The sequence below is a fragment of the Bidens hawaiensis genome, unplaced genomic scaffold (genome assembly GCF_021521415.1).
Source record: "Bidens hawaiensis isolate Kalapana, Puna unplaced genomic scaffold, B.hawaiensis_p1.1 tig00020134_1, whole genome shotgun sequence".
Lineage (NCBI taxonomy): Eukaryota > Viridiplantae > Streptophyta > Magnoliopsida > Asterales > Asteraceae > Bidens > Bidens hawaiensis.
In genome coordinates, this window is record NW_027493065.1 from 81,060 (window position 1) to 101,584 (window position 20,525).

Sequence of the window (20,525 nt, forward strand, 5' to 3'; positions counted from 1 at the left end):
GGACTGGTTATCGTCTAATCAAGCCCGTATCTTATGTAACGATAGAGCCATTGATATCCGAGTGTCTAACAATAAAACCATTCGTATAACTGGAGATAAAGAAGGAGGAAAGGTAGGGATCATATCCAAGATAAAAGCAAGTCATTGCATAGGTAAGGGATGCCTCGCATTCATGGCCTATGTAACCAAGGAACCTGAACCAAAGAAAATAGAGGAAGTACCGATTGTGTCTAAATTTCAAGATGTATTTCCTGATGAGCTACCAGGAGCCCCGCCTGATAGAGAGGTAGAGTTTAGAATCGACCTTATACCGGGAACTTCACCGATAGCCAAATCTCCTTATCGTCTGGCACCTACGGAAATGAAAGAGTTAAAGAAACAGTTAGATGAACTTTTGAAGAAAGGATTCATATGACCGAGTTCGTCACCGTGGGGAGCTCCAATTCTATTTGTAAAGAAGAAGGACGGATCGTTGAGAATGTGTATAGATTACCGAGAACTAAACAAAGTCACAATCAAAAACAAGTACCCATTACCCAGAATCGACGATTTGTTCGATCAGCTTCAAGGAGCAAGTTGTTTTTCCAAGATTGACCTCAGATCGGGTTATCATCAATTGAAGGTACAAGAGGAAGATATACCTAAAACAGCATTCAGAACCCGATACGGACATTATGAGTTTACCGTTATGCCTTTCGGACTCACTAATGCTCCGGAAGCTTTCATGGACATGATGAATCATATTTGCAAGCCTTATTTAGACAAGTTTGTTATTGTCTTTATAGATGACATTCTTTTTTACTCGAAATCCAAAGATGATCATCAAGTTCACCTTAAGATCATACTTGAAACCCTCAGGAACGAGAAATTGTACGCTAAATTCTCTAAGTTCGAATTTTGGTTGTCCGATGTGCAATTTCTTGGTCATGTTATAATTGAAAAGGGTATTCAAGTAGATCCAGCAAAGATTGAAGCCATAACTAAGTGGGAGAAACCGAAAACGCCGACTCAAGTCCGAAGTTTCCTAGGCTTAGCCGGATATTACAGAAGATTCATTCAAGACTTTTCCCGAATAGTTGTTCCATTAACTTCACTCACAAGAAAAGCAATTAAGTTTGAATGGGGACAGAAGCAAGAGGAAGCATTCGAAACACTAAAACAAAAGTTAACCAATGTACCTATCTTGGCTTTGCCAGATGGACTAGAAAACTTTACAATTTATTGTGATGCTTCGCACACGGGAATGGGATGTGTTTTGATGCAAGGAAAGAAAGTGATTGCTTATGCTCCGATACAATTGAAAGAATCACAATCTAAAAGACGATTACTGGTGGATCGGAATGAAGAAAGACATTGTTTTGTATGTAGCTAAATGTCTAATGTGTCCCAAAGTGAAAGCTGAACACCAAAAGCCGTTAGGACTACTACAACAACCCGAAATTCCAATATGGAAATGGGATATGATAACTATGGATTTCATTATGAAGTTACCTAAAACTTCACGCCAAAATGATGCAATCTGGGTTATTGTAGATAGACTTACCAAGTCTTCTCATTTCATTCCAATCCAAGAAACATTCAGCATGGATAAGTTAGCACACTTATATGTAGAAAACATTGTATCCTTACATGGTGTGCCGCTATCCATCATATCCGACAGAGATAGTCGTTTTACTTCAAATTTTTGGTCAAGCTTTCAAAAAGCTATGGGGACTTGATTAAACTTAAGTACTGCATACCATCCCCAAACTGATGGCCAAAGTGAACGTACAATTCAAACCTTGGAAGATATGATTCGTGCCTGTATTATCGACTTAGGAGGAAGTTGGGACACTCATCTCGTGCTGATGGAATTCTCGTACAACAATAGTTATCATACGAGTATCCAAGCAGCACCATTTGAAGCATTGTATGGTCGTAAGTGTAGGACGCCTGTATGCTGGTCAGAAACAGGTGATAGTCAGTTGTCAGGACCTGAAATTGTTCAAAAGACTACTGATCAAATAATACAAATCCGTGAACGATTGAAAACGACAAGGGATAGACAAAAGAGTTATGCGGACATTCGCCGCAAGCCATTAGAATTCAAAGAAGGTGACAAAGTGTTATTGAAAGTATCACCTTGGAAAGGTGTAGTAAGATTTGGAAAGAAAGGAAAATTGAGTCCACGATTTGTCGGACCATTCAATATACTCGAAAGAATTGGACCAGTTGCATACCGACTGGAATAACCTGATGAAATGAAAGGTATTCACGAGGTGTTTCACGTATCCAATCTTCGCAAGTGCTTAGCCGATGAAACTCTTGCTATGCCATTAAAGGATGTTAAGATCAACGAGAAGCTTAAATGTGTGGAACAACCAATTTAAATCGAAGATAGTATGATCAAGTTCCTCAAGCACAAGCGACTCAAACTCGTAAAAGGTAAATGGGATTCAAGACGTGGACCCGAGTAGACATGGGAACGCGAGTCAGAATTGAAGAAGAAGTACCACTATCTATTTCAATAAATCTCGAGGACGAGATTATTCAAAAGGTGGGGAGGATGTAACACCGCGTCTTTTAACCTTTACAATTAAGGCTTAAAGATACTAACTTAGAAAGTACAGGGACCAAAAGTGTAAATTCTAAAAAATCTTCTCCCATCGCGGTACGCGACGGGCTAACAATCAACCCATCGCGTAGCGCGATGGGCTTGCTGAGTCAGTGGACACGTGTCCAACAACGTGTCAACACGTGGCACGTTGTGACAGGCCACGTGTCACCACCGCATAAGGCGGCGTCTTTTTGCGGCGCCGCGGTACGCGATAGGGCACAAGGAACCCATCGCGTATCATGATGGGGTCCAATTTTGGCTATAAAAAGGGGGTGACGGGCATGAGCTCCATTCATCCCAAACATACCTCTCTTTACACACACACAGCATTGGAAAGCGTGCCCCGTTGCTGTAGCGAGCTGACGTGCCATTTTGTCGAAGTTGGTGCAAAAAACGAAGTTATAATCAAGTAGCACTCATATAAGCGAGTAAATCAAGATCCCGCCTTATCTTATTATCAATCTAAGTACCCGCATTGAGGTAGGAGTTACGTTTAAGTTATTTGAATTATTGCTTAGACTATCAATCGAGGCTATGGCCTTTAACCTTGATCGTATTTTACAAATCATTCACAATCATGTTTTCATAAACGTTACTTCATGATGAAGTAATGTTAAACGAAAGATATATTTTGACGGGCATGTAGTAACTGGAAGGGGGATATCACTAGTAGTAAGTTTATTGCCTAAGGAAAAGTAATTCGTACAAATCCCAATCAACCGAGGGACCCGTTTACTTACCTGGAGAAACTTACCAACATGATAGAACCTATTAGGCCAAAGCATGCTATATTAAACGTCACATAAAACAAGTGTTTTCATTCACAATCAAAGATAAACAATTTCAAGGTTAAGCTTACAATCATAGCTTAACATCATTCAAAACATTCATACGAACCTATTTATGTATAGGTTAATATCATATCAATCAGTCAAGGTTTTTAACACCGACGGTACAGGTGAATACGTTAACCTTTTTAATCAGTCAAAACATATTTATACTCAATGAGACGAACGGGCGTTTATCTTAACGAGTCAATCAATGTCTACATGAGATAATGAAATCTCTAAAACGTTATAATACAAAGTAGAGAATAATATCAACTCAGACCGAATACGCATGTGTATGGATCCAAACATAACTGTTAAAGCTCAATCAATCAATCAAAGGCAATGAAGCCGCGAGCTTAAACGGTCATGACCAGTTCTCAGTTCAGGGCCGTTTGGCTCCGGGAATACCGTTGTGTGTGTAGGGCAGTGGTACATATACCGGAAGTAGAAATACTTCCGCCGAGCTTGTCAAGAAAACTACATTTGTATTATAATCGTCATTCAAAATGTTTTATCGAGTCATACGTGTTCACCAGCATATAGTTGACGTATTTTTTCCAACCCATTGCAGGTAATTAAGCATTAGTAGCACTAGCAAGTATTGGAGTCTTTTGAAGATAGAAGCGCGTACAAGATGGCTCCGTTTTTTATAACTAAAATCCTTGTAATATGAAACATATGTTTTGTAATCTGATACTCGGGTATTTAATTCCCGAGTAAATTTTCAATGTAAATTAATATTATATTCAACCTAAAGTATTCCGCTAAAATTAAACCATAAACTCTGATATATTTACAAAACAAGTACCAACTTGTGGTCATACGCCTAGGCCCTAAGCCGGGGTGTGACATCATGTTTAAATCTTGTTTTTTTTTAATAATTTAAAATTGAGTAATCTCTACATTGCGAGCATCTAACTCTATGAATGACTATAATTTACTACCTATGCTAATATGTTTCCATGAAATGCGAGGGAAAAATAAGTTAGCGATCTACGGGTGAATCGTTGACTCTAAAAATATTTATTAAATCTTTGACTGACTGACAAAATAGTTTTCTTGAACAATCTTAGCAGAAATATCTCTCATTTCTGGGATTTGTATCACTTGCCATACACACACAATTTCGGTTCTTCGGCAACTGATGCCCATTGGAGAACTTTTATTATGATTTCTAGTCTGCGGCCACGTAGCCTTGATTGATAGACTAGACAGATTATGTTTGGATCCAGACACATGTGTACTCTGTCTGAGTTACTTTTATTTTCTATCTTGTAAATTAGGGATCACGTAATCTCTTAAATCTTTGTATGTTAGAGATCACGTAATTGCTAATAAACATTTGACTAACTATTTAAGATAAACAACCCGTTTATTTTAATGATTGATTGTAAAAGGTTTAATGTATTCACCTATGATTGTCTGTTCTGAATGATGTGGTGATCCCGTTTGAAAACCTTTGTGAATGATGCGTAACCTATCATAAAATAGGTTTATATAAATTTTTGGACCGTCACTTGATCCGGCTACCGACATTTAGTCTGGTTTTGATAGCTTTAAACCTTGAATGATCATTTGATTGAATAAAATATTTAGATCTGAAGTATTTCTCTTTATTTGCCAATCATGTCCTGAGTTTCTTCTTCATGAAGAAACATCTATAATAGGTTTCTTCTTCAAGAAGAAACGTCATTGGTCTATAACCTTTGTTTACAAACTCTAATATTTCTTACTCATGCAGAAACACTATTTTGACCATACCCATTGTATGTAAAAGCTTATGTTTCTTAATCATGAAGAAACCATATTTTAGCTATACCCTTTGTATATATAATTTGTATTTCTTAATCATAAAGAAATATCATTTTAACTATTATCTTTTAATTTGATTAAGATCTAGGCTATACCTTCAACTAGGGTTCAAGCATTGCAATATAATAATAAAATAATAACTTAGGCGGAACCCCTACCATAGACGAGTATTCGGAGTTTATACGCCCAAGCTTGTATGATCAGCACTTCTACGCTATGTCGCGTACTAAGGCTTAACCGGCGGAACTTCAGGGTTTGGCACGCACTTCGATGCTCGCACGTAAAACGAGGTAAAATGTGTGAGAGAGAGTGATTTGGTGTGAGATGAAGTGTGCCGTGAACCCCCCCTATAGCTGAAATTGGGCTCCATCGCGTATCGCGACAGACCGTTCCCCTGGTCCGTCGCGTATGGTGATGGTAGGAAAATGACGCGTGGTATGATGACTCAGCCCTAGTGTCTGTCTCGTGTCACCCTGATGCGACACGTGTCGCTAAGTTATAATGGACCAGCGCGTATCGTGATGGCCTTGTTTTGAGCTCATCACGTTTGGTGATGGGTTCATGGATTCAAAATTTCACTTTTGGTCCCTCATCTTTGATAACTTGTTATTTCTTGGTCTAACTCCCATTTTCCAAAAATACTATGGCGGCTCTCAAGCGGCTCGCGGCGATGCGAGCATGCTATCAAAGCTCCACATTGTGCCCAACGCCCTTCGCCCATCGCCCGTGCCCGTGCGCGTTGGGTGCTTCGCACCCTCCGCTAGGACCACTGGTGCATGTTTGGTATATAAGAATAGAACCTCCTTATGAAATATTTTTATTTCCTTATCTAAATTTTTCATTACTTATTTCTGAGAATAATTTTTTGATCCTTCAACTTTACAAAGTTGTCAAATTTGAATCAAAATTTTGGAGATGTTACATTTTGCCCCCAATAATTTTGTCGCCCCTACATCTGAATGGATCAGTGAAAAAGGTAAACCAACTTTTGTGTTGTTTGGTTTAAAGGTTGTGTATGGATTTTGGCCATGACACATGTTTCACAACTTAAAGTTTCGTTAACGGAAAATAATTTTGGAAATAAAATATGCAAATAACTAATAGATGGGTGTCACAATCTCCTGGGCTATAACCAAGCTTCTCTATTTATTGTTTCATGGGCTAACCTCACGGTACCATGATGAGTCATTTCTTCCACGTACCTGGCGTTTAGTGCCACAACCAACAATCACTTACGTCCGGATATCTTGTAAGATATAGAAGGTCGGGTGCATTAAAACTGTGAAGTTTAATTCCTTTGTTACATGGCTAATAGATAATAGTTTATGTGACAAAGAAGGGACGCAAAGGCAGTTTGAAAGTTTTAAAGTAGACAATATTTCAATGGCTCCCCTACTATTACAGGAACTATTCCCCCATTGGCAGTTTTGATGTGATTTATTTAAGATTTATAGTTTAAAATAGTATGAGACTGTTCAAAAATCCATAGTATCGGTAGCACCACAATAAAAATTTCATGATTGCTTATCTAAATTTTCAAAAGTTTTGGCCATATTTACTTCTCCAAAAAATTTGTTTTTAGATTATTGACCCGTCTCTCAAAAAACATACTCCATAACATATTTTTTTGGTTCTTATCTTTAAGAGTGCCTTCATCGAGGAAACCTACTTAATTTTAATCTTTAGTTGTTTAACTAGAAAAAACAAATGGTTGGCAATATTCATTAATAAACATAGGATTTTTAAGGTAAGTTTAAAAATTTTAGAACATGTGGATCTATAAAATTAGGGTTACAAATGTAAGGTCAGAGAATAAGTACTAAATGGTTGCTGGGTAGATGATGAGCATATCCCTAGATCACCGCTTTGATACCATCTAAAACAAGATAATACAGAGGAAAAAGTATACTGTATTTATTGATGTTGTTCTTTTACAAAGAAAGACAATTACTATCAGTTGGTATTAAACCACTTGGGCTAGCTTAAGTGGCCAGCCAAATGATGGGTAAGAGCTTGATGCCAGTTGGCCTCTCAAGTTCGAATCTTGATGGCGTCACGAGTTTTCTATTAGAGTGTCCTTTCCCAGAAAGCTTGCTCTTGTGGGCGGACAACTCCTGTCAAGTCGCAGGGGGCTCGAAATTTTCTCGTGGAACGCCTAGCCAAACTCGGATGCCAAGCGTGGGCCCGGTTAAGATAACATAGTCTTGGCCCGAGTGAGGCGGTTGGGGCTCTCTCCGAGAGCTGTGGCTGATTATTTAACCACTATGAAAATCACCGTTCAAAAAAAAATCAGTTGGTATTATAGTTTTGGGATAACCAAATTTCTAAATAACAAGCCATGAAAGGAATAATTTTCCTTTGCTAATATTATCTTTAAAGAAATAATTATTGAAAAATGATTTTCTTTTAGAATAATCTCAATAATAATAAAAGAAATCTTATTTTGTCCATGTGTCATTCATATATGAACTCTCCCTTTTATTTTGATCATCTATTTTTTTGACACGTGGAACCCTCTACTTCAAGAATTTTGACGGTTAATTTTAAAAATAGAAGTTATATGCAGTTACATATAGTTTCTTTCCACCATAATCTCCTTGATTTTAGCCTCTATTCATACCCCATATTCAACACCTTTTTTATTTACTACCAATATTTGATGATTCATATAATCCCTAACATTATTGTTTAGCCAAATTGGAGCCCTATTCTCCTAATATCGATGATTTTAGGAGTAAATTATTATTATTATTATTATTATTATTATTATTATTATTATTATTATTGTTATGGTCGAATAACCCCCGTTATATGTGTTTGTTCGATTAAGATCCCAAAAAAGAACAAAATTTTCATATGGGTTTCTTTTATCTTTGTTTTTACAGGTTATTGGAATCGATCTTTGGTCTCATTCTTTACCGCCAACAATTTTTGAACTTGCAGAGGATAGACATTAGAGAGTTCATTTGACAATCATCAAGTACATACTCTATTGGTGCTCTTTGCATTCATGGTTACAAGACAAGGGTATTTACCTTTAAATGAATACAATTTGGCCCCTTTTATTATTATTAGGAAAATTGGATTTTAATAATCCCAACTTAATGCAGTTGGCTGATAATAATCCTAACTTTGAAAATAGCTGTCACTGGTCCCAACTTTCACACTATTTATTTTCATTGGACCTCCGTTAAAAAAAACTTAACGACGTTATCTTTTTTTCCAAATTTCAAACTGATATTTTAGGGCTTTTGATCGGAATGAGAATACAAGTCGATTGATGTAAAACTTACTTCCAAACGGTGGTCCAAACGACTAAAGGATGCTTCAATTTCAGTGTTTAAACTTTTAATTAACAAAAATCAAGCTGTTTGAGGCGTTGTTTCGAGTTAAGTTTTACATCAATCGACTCTTATTATCATTCCAATCAAAAGCTCTAAAATATCAGTTTGAAATTTGGAAAAAAACATAACGTCGTTAAGTTATTTTTAACGGAAGTCCAATGAAAATAAATAGTGCGAAAGTTAGGACCAGTGACAGCTACTTTCAAAGTTGAGATTATTATCAGCCAATTGCATTAAGTTGGGATTATTAAAATCCAATTTTCCTTATTATTATTATTGTTATTATTTTGTAAATAACAATGCAGGGTAGAGCCGTTCATATAATCAAGGTACAAAATCTCTTGCAGTGATTAGAAACTTTTGTTTTTCAGAGTAATACTTTATTATGAATAATTATATAGTTAGGCTAACTTGATTGATCATATCTCCATGTCTTTGTTGATTTCTTCCCGCTATTAACATGTGATTATTTGTTTATAGCTTGTAGTCAAATCCTTTGTTTGGGCACGACTTAGCAAGTAAATTTCTTTGAGGTTTAAATTAACACGGTCTAGGTGAATTGGTTTAAAGTCTTAGACATTGGTTTTTCTAAGTGTTTTTTTTTTAAATAAAAGTTTTTTATTTATTATTATTTTTTTGTTATTATTGAGTTTGTTTTGAATACTTAAATATGTTGGATGGAGAATTATTTTTCTTGGATGTAACATCTACCATAATAACCATAATTATAATTTAAATAGTGTAAGTGATATCCTTTAAAGATTATGTGGCACCGACCTTTTTGGTGTATAAGTCAAAGTATGGATCTATAGATTGGTCTATATGGTGTAATTTTTCGTTTTTGTAGTTTGGTTTTGTTAGTGGCTGGTCTCCGGGTTGTGGAGGTGGCCTGTTTGTGGGGTTTTTTAGTGGTGTTGTGGCGGTTGTTTGTTTATAAAAGTTCATAGTTCGAAGAAAAAAATGTGGTACCGAACTATTGGTATTTATCTTATATATATAATGCATGTATGGTATATACTAGGCTTAAATTTGAATACTACAATTCCACTTCATTGTGCATTATATGTTACTGTGTCAAAAATATCACAATTGACCCTTTTAAAAAAATATATACTTCGAATAATGTTACATTTATGTCACTTCTATCTCATATTTATTCATATAATTTTGAATACCGAGTCTTAATTATGTATGTATATTTGTCATGAATAACTAATTCAACATGGAATTTTTAGCACAAGAGTGTTATATCACTAGGCCAATGGTGGGAATATATTGGTTAGCAACATTGTTCATTATTTTGTAGGTTTAAAAAACGAAGTTATAATTGGCTACTGCATTTTAGGTTTTGAATGAGTGTTTAGAAGTAGATAAGATTGTGAATTCATATGTAATTGTATATAAAACATCATTAAATATAATTATATTTATTTACAATAAATTTTTTAATTACAAAACGTTAGGTACCTAGCCCCGTGTAGTTCACGGGGTTATAACCTAGTAACATAATAAAAAAGTATAGACGCTGTAACCGTTGGTCTAATTGATGGTGTTAGATTAGGCAAAAACAAACCAAACTTACAAGTTTTTTTTGAAAGGCGTCAGATATATATATATATATATATATATATATATATATATATATATATATATATATATATATAAAAAGAAACAAAACCACGACTAGCAAGAAACTAGACGAGGGGAAACAAGGAAAGCGTTACACATACATCAGAGGGTTTAACAACCACTCTGTCCAAGAAACATGACATTTACTAGACCGACCATTATACCAAAAAAAAGATAATTGAACGATGTCATCAAAAAGGCGCTCCTTACTTCCTTTTAAATTGAAGATGATGTCATTTCTCAGCCTCCAAATATTCCACCAAGTGATAAAGATAATCGAACCAACTAACTCTTTCTTCTTTTCCACTAAGTGAGTCGAACTAAGCCAATTCATGAGGGGGGAAGGAGATCGATCCACCGGAAACCGAATATCCAACCAAGTGGCAATTTTGCTCCAAATCTGAGAGATAGAAGGACAAACACCAAAAATATGACTAGCCGACTCCAAGGTTACAAAACGGACACAGAACAGAGGGAATATCTATATTTCTGTCCACCAAATTACATCGGGTGGGGAGCCGATCCATCAAAATCCTCCAAGCACAAATATTGATATTTCTCGGAATGTGTTTATACCAAATAGTTGGAGAAACACTGGTCGGCAGAAAGTGTCCCTCCATCAACAATCTCATATCTTAAACTGAGAACCCTACCACCCCATTACAAACCCATTGCTAACGATCCATACTATCCCCAAGATGCACCTCAGAAGTAGAATGAACCATATCATCAAAGGAAGTCAGTTCGACTCCACATCTCAAAAGCCTTCGCCAACGCCACCCTTTCAAACCCAACCGTTGCGCCACCGAGCATGATTTATTATTTTCCAAAGCAAACAGTCTTGGGAAAATATTTTTTAGTGGCTCGTCCCCCAACCAAACATCAACCCAAAAACGAGTATCTTCACCGTTTCCAAGAATCTTTGTAAGAGCCGAAGAAGGGATAACTCCACGGTTGTTCAAATTGTCCCTTAATTTCATAATTATTCCCCAAGTTGAAGATCCTAGATCTCTTTCACTCTCGTTTAAAATTCCCGCACCTTCACCATAGATCGCCTCAATAAATCTCACCAAAAGACTGTTCCTCTCATTTGCAAACCTCCAACACCATTTAAGGGTAAGAGCCTTGTTAAACACCTCAAGAGAACCAATACCTAACCCTCCATTAAGCTTAGATGCCATCACCTTTTTCCACGCTACCCAATGGATTTTTCTATCGTCCTCCTTAAAACCCCAAAAGAATTTTGCACGAATACGTTCCAAGGTCTTTAATACAACAACAGGCGCTAGGAATAGGGACATATAATAAGTACCCAAAGACCCGAGGACAACATTAGAAAGCAAGGAACGTGCCCCAACCGAAAGCATACCTGCTTTCCATTTACAAAGACGATCACGAAACCTATTAATAATTTGTAACATCCCGAAATTTCAAAGTGATATTAATTATATTACTTACTAATAGAGGGAAAGTTTACTCGGGTTGTCAGGAAATAAATAATAGAGTAGGAGTTGGTATGAGTCGGGCTAGTGTTGGATTAATGGAGACGGGTTAAATGAGAATGGGCCTTAGGTCCATGGGATTTCAGGGATATAAATATCCCCTAAACCCAAAAATATCTTCATTTCCTTACTTTCTACACACACTCCAAAAACACACACACCATCTACACCGCCGCCAGGCCAAGGAGAGGAACGGGCAGATCCGAGAGAGAGAGAGAGAGCGATTAGTGTGTTAACAAGTTAAACGAGATCCAAACAAGCTCAAAAAGGTATGATTCTTGATCTTTGAAGTTTAAAGATCCATGCTTTTTAGTGTATAAGCGACCGAAAATGGTCGGGAAGCGTAGTGGGTGATATTGAACCATAGCAAGGGTGTTAAAATCGCTCAAAATGCTGGACAGAAACCGAACAGCGGCTGATCTGGACAACTTCGCCTGCAACCGGGCAATTTTGCCTGCAAGCTAAGTTCGCCTGATGAACTTCGCCTGCAAGCTAAGTTCGCCTGATGGCAACTTCGCTGTAAAGTTAAGTTCGCTTAACTGGTAACTTCGCCTGAGGCCAAGTTCGCCTGATGACAACTTCGCCTGAAGCCAAGTTCGCCTGATGGCAACTTCGCTGTAAAGCTAAGTTCGCCTAGCTGGTAACTTCGCCTAAAGCTAAGTTCGCTTAAGGTTAACTTCGCCTAGAGCTAAGTTCGCCCGAGGGTTAACTTCGCCTAAAGTCAAGTTCGATTAGAAAATAAATTAAAAATCTAATGAAAAATGTGTTAAGACAGTTAATGGAAATAAAATTTTTCCAAGCTGACCTGGCAGCTCGACCCCAGCCAGGGGCTCTGCCCCTTGGACCCTGCTAGGGGCTGCCGCCCCTAGACCCCGCTGCCAGGGGCGCTGCCCCCGGATCCCCGTTCGTTGTGGGTAGTAGTTAAGACTGGAAAGATGATATGAGTAGTGATAGTTGTTTGATACGTATACTTGTTATACAGTCAGCCGTGCACAACTGAAGAAAGGGATTACGATTAACGGTGAACGTAACCGTGTTTAGGTGAGTTTCTAGCCCCATTCCTTGTTATGTTTTCGGGGCTGTGTGCATACTCGATGTGTTGTTAATACATTTATCCTAAGTGATAAGTGTATGTCATATGTGATATGTGTGATAGATATGAATGATTGTTTGTCGGTACGCGAACGATCTTCGGATATTGCGCGTACTGTCAGGTTAAAAATAAAGGTACGAATATTATATATCGAAGATGTATGAATATTTCAAATGAATACTTGTCGGGGCGTGAACGATCTTCGGATATTGCACGTAACGACAAGGGGTATGGTTGTTAAATGAATGAGGTAAAGAATGCCTAGAGTGTTCTTATGTTATAATGTAAGTATGTGTATATAGGTACACGAATGGCATGTGAGTTCTACGTTCGACATAGTAAGTTAGGATGGCAAATCCCTCTAGCTTCTGTCGGACATAGACTCGGCTGGTAATGGCGTAGTTAAGGACTGCGAGCCTTATACGTGAAGTAGATGATATATGTAAACGTAGATAAGGACTTCGAACCTTATACGTAATGTAGATAGGCGTCAGCATAGGAAAGGACTGTGAACCTTATACGTGCTGTATTTGTAGCATAGGGGAGGACTGCGAACCTCGTACGTGCTATGAATTAGGTTGCAACATATGGAAGGACTGCGAACCTTGTACGTGTTGTCGATGTATTTCAGCATAGGAAAGGACTGTGAACCTTATTCGTGCTGATTTTGTAGCATAAGGGAGGACTGCGAACCTCGTACGTGCTATGAATTAGGTTGCAACATAGGGAAGGACTGCGAACCTTGTACGTGTTGTGGATGTACTATGGTATAGGGAAGGACCGCGATCCTTGTACGTACCATAAATGGTGAACATAGGTAAGGACTGCGAACCTTGTACGTGTTCACGACCTTGAGTACAGGTATAGACGATGAACTATGAACGTACTCTCGGTAGACTGAGGTTAGTGACTGTAGATATGTATGTATGTATGGTAGCAAGTATGTATGTAGAACAGAAGGGTAACTAGTGAAGTATGGATATGTATCTACAGATATGTATGTATGTGTATGTATTGTATGGCGTTCGATTAACTAGAACTCACTCAGCGTAGCTGACTTTTAGTATGCACGCAGGTGAGCTGATTATAGAGTTAGCATGAGGATGACACACGGCATGGATTGAACGGCTGGCATATGAAGAAAGAAGTAAAGATGTTTTAAATATAAAGTTTTGTGTTATGGTATCAAAGAAAAGATTTAATGTTTTGTAACAAATGATTGATGTTTTATATTCCGCGAAAAGTTTTAATTAACTCTGATTTGAAGAACTGTGTTTATGAGTAAATCCGACGCTAAAGTAGGGTCACCGGGTTCGGGGCCTTACAAGTTGGTATCTGAGCATAAGTTCGAGAGATTTAAGCATCCTACATGCTTAGACTCGAACAGAGAATGGGATTTATGTAAGAGAGGAAAGAAGATGCCAGTTCAAGAATGCCATGTGTCGCTCAAGCAAGATCAGTAAAGGTAAAGTGTATGATTAAATGATATATTTTAATGAGAAAGAAAAGATATGTGAACGATAAGGATAGAAATAATTGATTGTTTGATTTGACTAACTGCTTAAGTAGAACCAGCACAAAGAGACTCATAAAGGGAAGTGTATAGGACACGGAAAGCAATGTGATCAGCTAGTCACAGCTGGCCACTGTTATTACCTGTTAGCCTTGCTATCCTTGTACTAAATAGTTCCTTGAGTGATGATGTTTGTGTTTCCCTTTTAGAATACTAATGGCTGGAGCTGGAGAAATTGTTGGAGCTGGAGGTCGCACTGGACGTCGTGGCAGGCCTCGTCCTGTCCGGCAACCCTCGGTAGAAGAAGCTTCCAACACTGGAGACGAAGGTGGTGCAGCTGGAGGAAACTCGATCAACAACGAAGAGGTTCAACTTAGCCCTGCAGTCCAAGCAGCCATCGTTCAAGCTGTAGTTGCTGCTGTGAAGAACCTGAATCCTGAAAGATCTGCTGGAAGCCGTGAACGAACTGCTGAAGGGGCGGGTGGTGATGGTAGGAAGGATGGGGAAGGAGAAAGAGAGGCCTCGAGTGAGGATAAGTCTGTGAAGGTCGGTGACAGGAAAAGAGGCCAAGATGGGTGCAACTATAAGTCCTTCAAAGGATGCGACCCGCCAAAGCTGACTGGTTTAGGAGACGCCGTCGCTACTCTTCAGTGGATAACCGCCATGGATAAGGTTATCCGCATTAGCGAGTGCCGTCCCGATCAAGCGGTAGGTTATGCTGCTCAATCATTCGAGGATGAAGCTATGTATTGGTGGGAAAGTGTGGAGCAGAGAAAGACTAGAGATGAAATCCAGGCGTTGAGATGGGACGATCTGAAAGAGTTGGTGATGAAGAAGTTTTGTGCCGAAGCCGAGGTCGAGAGGACGAAGATGAAGTTCCTGAATTTAAAGGCCGGTATGATGACGCATCGTGAGTATACTACTGAATTCAACCTACTATCTAGGTTGGTGCCTGATATGGTTGACACTGAGGTCAAAAGAATCAAATGTTATGTGAGGGGATTGCCACAAAAAGTCCGCATGTTGGTCAGGGCAAATAAACCTGCTACTTTTGACTCTGCTGTTGAACTTGCAGAAGTGGTTTATGCTGACCTGGCTGAGGACGATGTGGTGGTGGGGGAAAAGAAGGAGAAGAAATGGGCTACCTCTGCTAAGCGGTCTGGCGAGATGGTGACAACAACTGATGAGAGGAAGGCCAAGGTTGGGAACAAGGATGCGTGTAAGACGTGTGGGCGAGTGCACCCGGGGGAATGCAGGATTGGGACAGACAGGTGCTATCGGTGCGGAAAGGGTGGGCATTACTCTCGAGACTTCCCTGATCGTCCAAAGTGCTACAAATGCGGAAAAGCTGACCACATGGCTAGGGATTGCAAGGAATCAGGGGTGGGAGGTGCGGAAAGATAAAGATTTGGGGAAACTGCAGAGAGGAACGCTTGATGAAGGAATAATTGTTCATGCAATGGTTTTATTAAGTTGCTTTTGCTTAAGGACTTGTTGTGTGTTAAGGTTTAAAACTTATGGTTATCAGTGACGTGTAATATATTGAGTAGGTTATGAATGATTATTATGTTATGATGAAATGTTGTTTTAGACAATAGTGTTGAAAGTACTAATCGAAGCCCTTGGAGGTATGAGATGAGTTGTGGTACATCGAGGGTCTCATGGACAAGCTACCTTAAATAGCTAAAACACATGACCACCATTCGATGACTGCAAAGTCGGAAGTAAGAGGGATAACTCAGAAAGCGAAGGCGATTCAATAAAGCGTGTAAATATAAGAAGTTTTCCTTTTATAGGGAATAAGTTAGGTTTCGGGGACGAAACCTCTTTAAGGAGGGAAGACTTGTAACATCCCGAAATTTCAAAGTGATATTAATTATATTACTTACTAATAGAGGGAAAGTTTACTCGGGTTTTCAGGATATAAATAATAGAGTAGGAGTTGGTATGAGTCGGGCTAGTGTTGGATTAATGGAGACGGGTTAAATGAGAATGGGCCTTAGGTCCATGGGATTTCAGGGATATAAATATCCCCTAAACCCAAAAATATCTTCATTTCCTTACTTTCTACACACACTCCAAAAACACACACACCATCTACACCGCCGCCAGGCCGAGGAGAGGAACGGGCAGATCCGAGAGAGAGAGCGATTAGTGTGTTAACAAGTTAAACGAGATCCAAACAAGCTCAAAAAGGTATGATTCTTGATCTTTGAAGTTTAAAGATCCAAGCTTTTTAGTGTATAAGCGACCGAAAATGGTCGGGAAGCGTAGTGGGTGATATTGAACCATAGCAAGGGTGTTAAAATCGCTCAAAATGCTGGACAGAAACCGAACAGCGGCTGATCTGGACAACTTCGCCTGCAACCGGGCAACTTCGCCTGCAAGCTAAGTTCGCCTGATGGCAACTTCGCTGTAAAGTTAAGTTCGCCTAACTGGTAACTTCGCCTGAGGCCAAGTTCGCCTGATGACAACTTCGCCTGAAGCCAAGTTCGCCTGATGGCAACTTCGCTGTAAAGCTAAGTTCGCCTAGCTGGTAACTTCGCCTAAAGCTAAGTTCGCCTAAGGTTAACTTCGCCTAGAGCTAAGTTCGCCCGAGGGTTAACTTCGCCTAAAGTCAAGTTCGATTAGAAAATAAATTAAAAATCTAATGAAAAATGTGTTAAGACAGTTAATGGAAATAAAATTTTTCCAAGCTGACCTGGCAGCTCGACCCCAGCCAGGGGCTCTGCCCCTTGGACCCTGCTAGGGGCTACCGCCCCTAGACCCCGCTGCCAGGGGCGCTGCCCCCGGATCCCCGTTCGTTGTGGGTAGTAGTTAAGACTGGAAAGATGATATGAGTAGTGATAGTTGTTTGATACGTATATTTGTTATACAGTCAGCCGTGCACAACTGAAGAAAGGGATTACGATTAACGGTGAACGTAACCGTGTTCAGGTGAGTTTCTAGCCCCATTCCTTGTTATGTTTTCGGGGCTGTGTGCATACTCGATGTGTTGTTAATACATTTATCCTAAGTGATAAGTGTATGTCATATGTGATATGTGTGATAGATATGAATGATTGTTTGTCGGTACGCGAACAATCTTCGGATATTGCGCGTACTGTCAGGTTAAAAATAAAGGTACGAATATTATATATCGAAGATGTATGAATATTTCAAATGAATACTTGTCGGGGCGTGAACGATCTTCGGATATTGCACGTAACGACAAGGGGTATGGTTGTTAAATGAATGAGGTAAAGAATGCCTAGAGTGTTCTTATGTTATAATGTAAGTATGTGTATATAGGTACACGAATGGCATGTGAGTTCTACGTTCGACATAGTAAGTTAGGATGGCAAATCCCTCTAGCTTCTGTCGGACATAGACTCGGCTGGTAATGGCGTAGTTAAGGACTGCGAGCCTTATACGTGAAGTAGATGATATATGTAAACGTAGATAAGGACTGCGAACCTTATACGTAATGTAGATAGGCGTCAGCATAGGAAAGGACTGTGAACCTTATACGTGCTGTATTTGTAGCATAGGGGAGGACTGCGAACCTCGTACGTGCTATGAATTAGGTTGCAACATAGGGAAGGACTTCGAACCTTGTACGTGTTGTGGATGTATTTCAGCATAGGAAAGGACTGTTAACCTTATACGTGCTGATTTTGTAGCATAGGGGAGGACTGCGAACCTCGTACGTGCTATGAATTAGGTTGCAACATAGGGAAGGACTGCGAACCTTGTACGTGTTGTGGATGTACTATGGTATAGGGAAGGACCGCGATCCTTGTACGTACCATAAATGGTGAACATAGGTAAGGACTGCGAACCTTGTACGTGTTCACGACCTTGAGTACAGGTATAGACGGTGAACTATGAACGTACTCTCGGTAGACTGAGGTTAGTGATTGTAGATATGTATGTATGTATGGTAGGAAGTATGTATGTAGAACAGAAGGGTAACTAGTGAAGTATGGATATGTATCTACAGATATGTATGTATGTGTATGTATTGTATGGCGTTCGATTAACTAGAACTCACTCAGCGTAGCTGACTTTTAGTATGCACGCAGGTGAGCTGATTATAGAGTTAGCATGAGGATGACACACGGCATGGATTGAACGGCTGGCATCTGAATAAAGAAGTAAAGATGTTTTAAATATAAAGTTTTGTGTTATGGTATCAAAGAAAAGATTTAATGTTTTGTAACAAATGATTGATGTTTTATATTCCGCGAAAAGTTTCAATAAACTCTGATTTGAAGAACTGTGTTTATGAGTAAATCCGACGCTAAAGTAGGGTCACCGGGTTCGGGGCCTTACATAATTGGACTCCAAGCAGAAGTTCTATTCATATTAAAACCTACCGGGAGACCTAAGTAAAAGAATGGACATGTACCAACACTACAACCTGAAATAGAAGCCCAGTACTCAAGTCTCCATTCTATCAACCTGAAAGCCAAAAATGGAAGATTTGGACAGATTTACCTTAAGGCCAGAAACGAGGTAGAAACCCTTAAGCAAAGTTAGCAACGTCTGAAAATTCAACCTGGACCATCCCCCCCATAAATATAGCATCATCGGCATAAAACAAGTGGGAAATGGGTTTGTCCTCGTTTCTAATCCGAATCCCCGAGAACATCCCAGAATAAACCAAATCTTCCACCGCCACATGCAAGCCCTCCATAACCAAATTGAATAAAAAAGGAGATAACGGGTCTCCCTGTCTCAAACCCCTTTCCATAACGAACTCATAGGAAGGACTACCATTAACCAAAACAGAAATTCGAGATGACGTAAGGCAACCACGAATCCACTTAATCCACTTTTCACCAAAACCAAGAAAACCCATTATAGACTCTAGGTAAGCCCAAGAAACAGAGTCATATGCCTTTTCAAGTCTACCTTAAAGATAAACGTTCTCTTTTTCTTTTTTTTCGCCCAACCAACAATCTCGTTCATAATAAGAGGGCCATCTAAGATCTGTCTACCTTTGATAAAAGCGGATTGTTCACCACTAATAATTGAGTCCATCACTTTCGATAGCCTATTTGCCAACACTTTTGCCACAATCTTATATTAAACCCCAATGAGACTAATAGGGCGATAATCTTTAGCGAAGATCGGGCTCTGGACCTTAGTAATAAGACTGATAAAAGAGGGTTAAGTCAAAATTTATGAACGAGATTAAGTCAAAATTTACGTTCCAAACTTAGAAAACCCATTATAGACTCTAGGTAAGCCCAAGAAACAGAGTCATATGCCTTTTTTAAGTCTACCTTAAAGATAAACATTCTCTTTTTCTTTTTTTTCGCTCAACCAACAATCTCGTTCATAATAAGAGGGCCATCAAAGATTTGTCTACCTTTGATAAAAGCGGATTGTTCACCACTAATAATTGAGTCCATCACTTTCGATAGCCTATTTGCCAACACTTTTGCCACAATCTTATATTGAACCCCAATGAGACTAATAGGGCGATTATCTTTAGCGAAGATCGGGCTCTGGACCTTAGGAATAAGACTGATAAAAGAGGGTTAAGTCAAAATTTATGAATGAGATTAAGTCAAAATTTATGAACCAAACTTACAAGTTAGCCGTTTCAACTAGAGGGTTAAGTCAAAATTTACGTTCTTTATTATTTTAGAACGTATGTTTAGGATAGAGTCGGTAATCAACCACTCACTCTTACACTTCCATGGGTGAAGCTTCATTAGGGCCAGAATGGGTCTGCCCCCCAAAACCAAACTGTGCAAGAAAATTAAATAAGTACACAACCATATCCGACATTAATGGTCCAAACCTAAACAATACTATAAGGCTCCTTTACCTATCCAACAATACTATACAGCTAAAACAAGTTGAAGGGTGCAATTACAAATAACACAACCGTTAAGGTGAGGGTGGGGGGCATTGCTCTTTTCCCTTACCCGTTAAGGCGTTAACATGTTAGCACCCGAAGAGCTCAAATGGTGGGGTCAACACCCGTTAAAAACCAATCACATCTTTTTTTTAATATCTGGTTAAACCTAATTAACCCACAACATGTTTGTTAAAGGGTGGGTTAGTCAAAACCCACTGTCTACGTGACAACGACATAACGTTTTAACTAGACCTTTTTGATTAACCAACAACACACAACCTAAACAACAATGGATCACTACATAAAATCTTGGAATCCACACAACATGTTTTGGTTTTGTTTGGTTACCTGG

General features: G+C 38.9%; 1 protein-coding gene across 1 annotated transcript; it reads right to left on the reverse strand.

Annotated features, from left to right (window-relative positions):
* Positions 1-10,885: 10,885 nt before the first annotated feature.
* On the reverse strand, positions 10,886-11,392 carry LOC143559953 (putative mitochondrial protein AtMg00310). Its single transcript, XM_077048370.1, has one exon. The coding sequence runs from the start codon at positions 11,390-11,392 to the stop codon at positions 10,886-10,888; it is 507 nt and encodes a 168-aa protein (XP_076904485.1).
* Between the last annotated feature and the right edge of the window lie 9,133 nt (positions 11,393-20,525).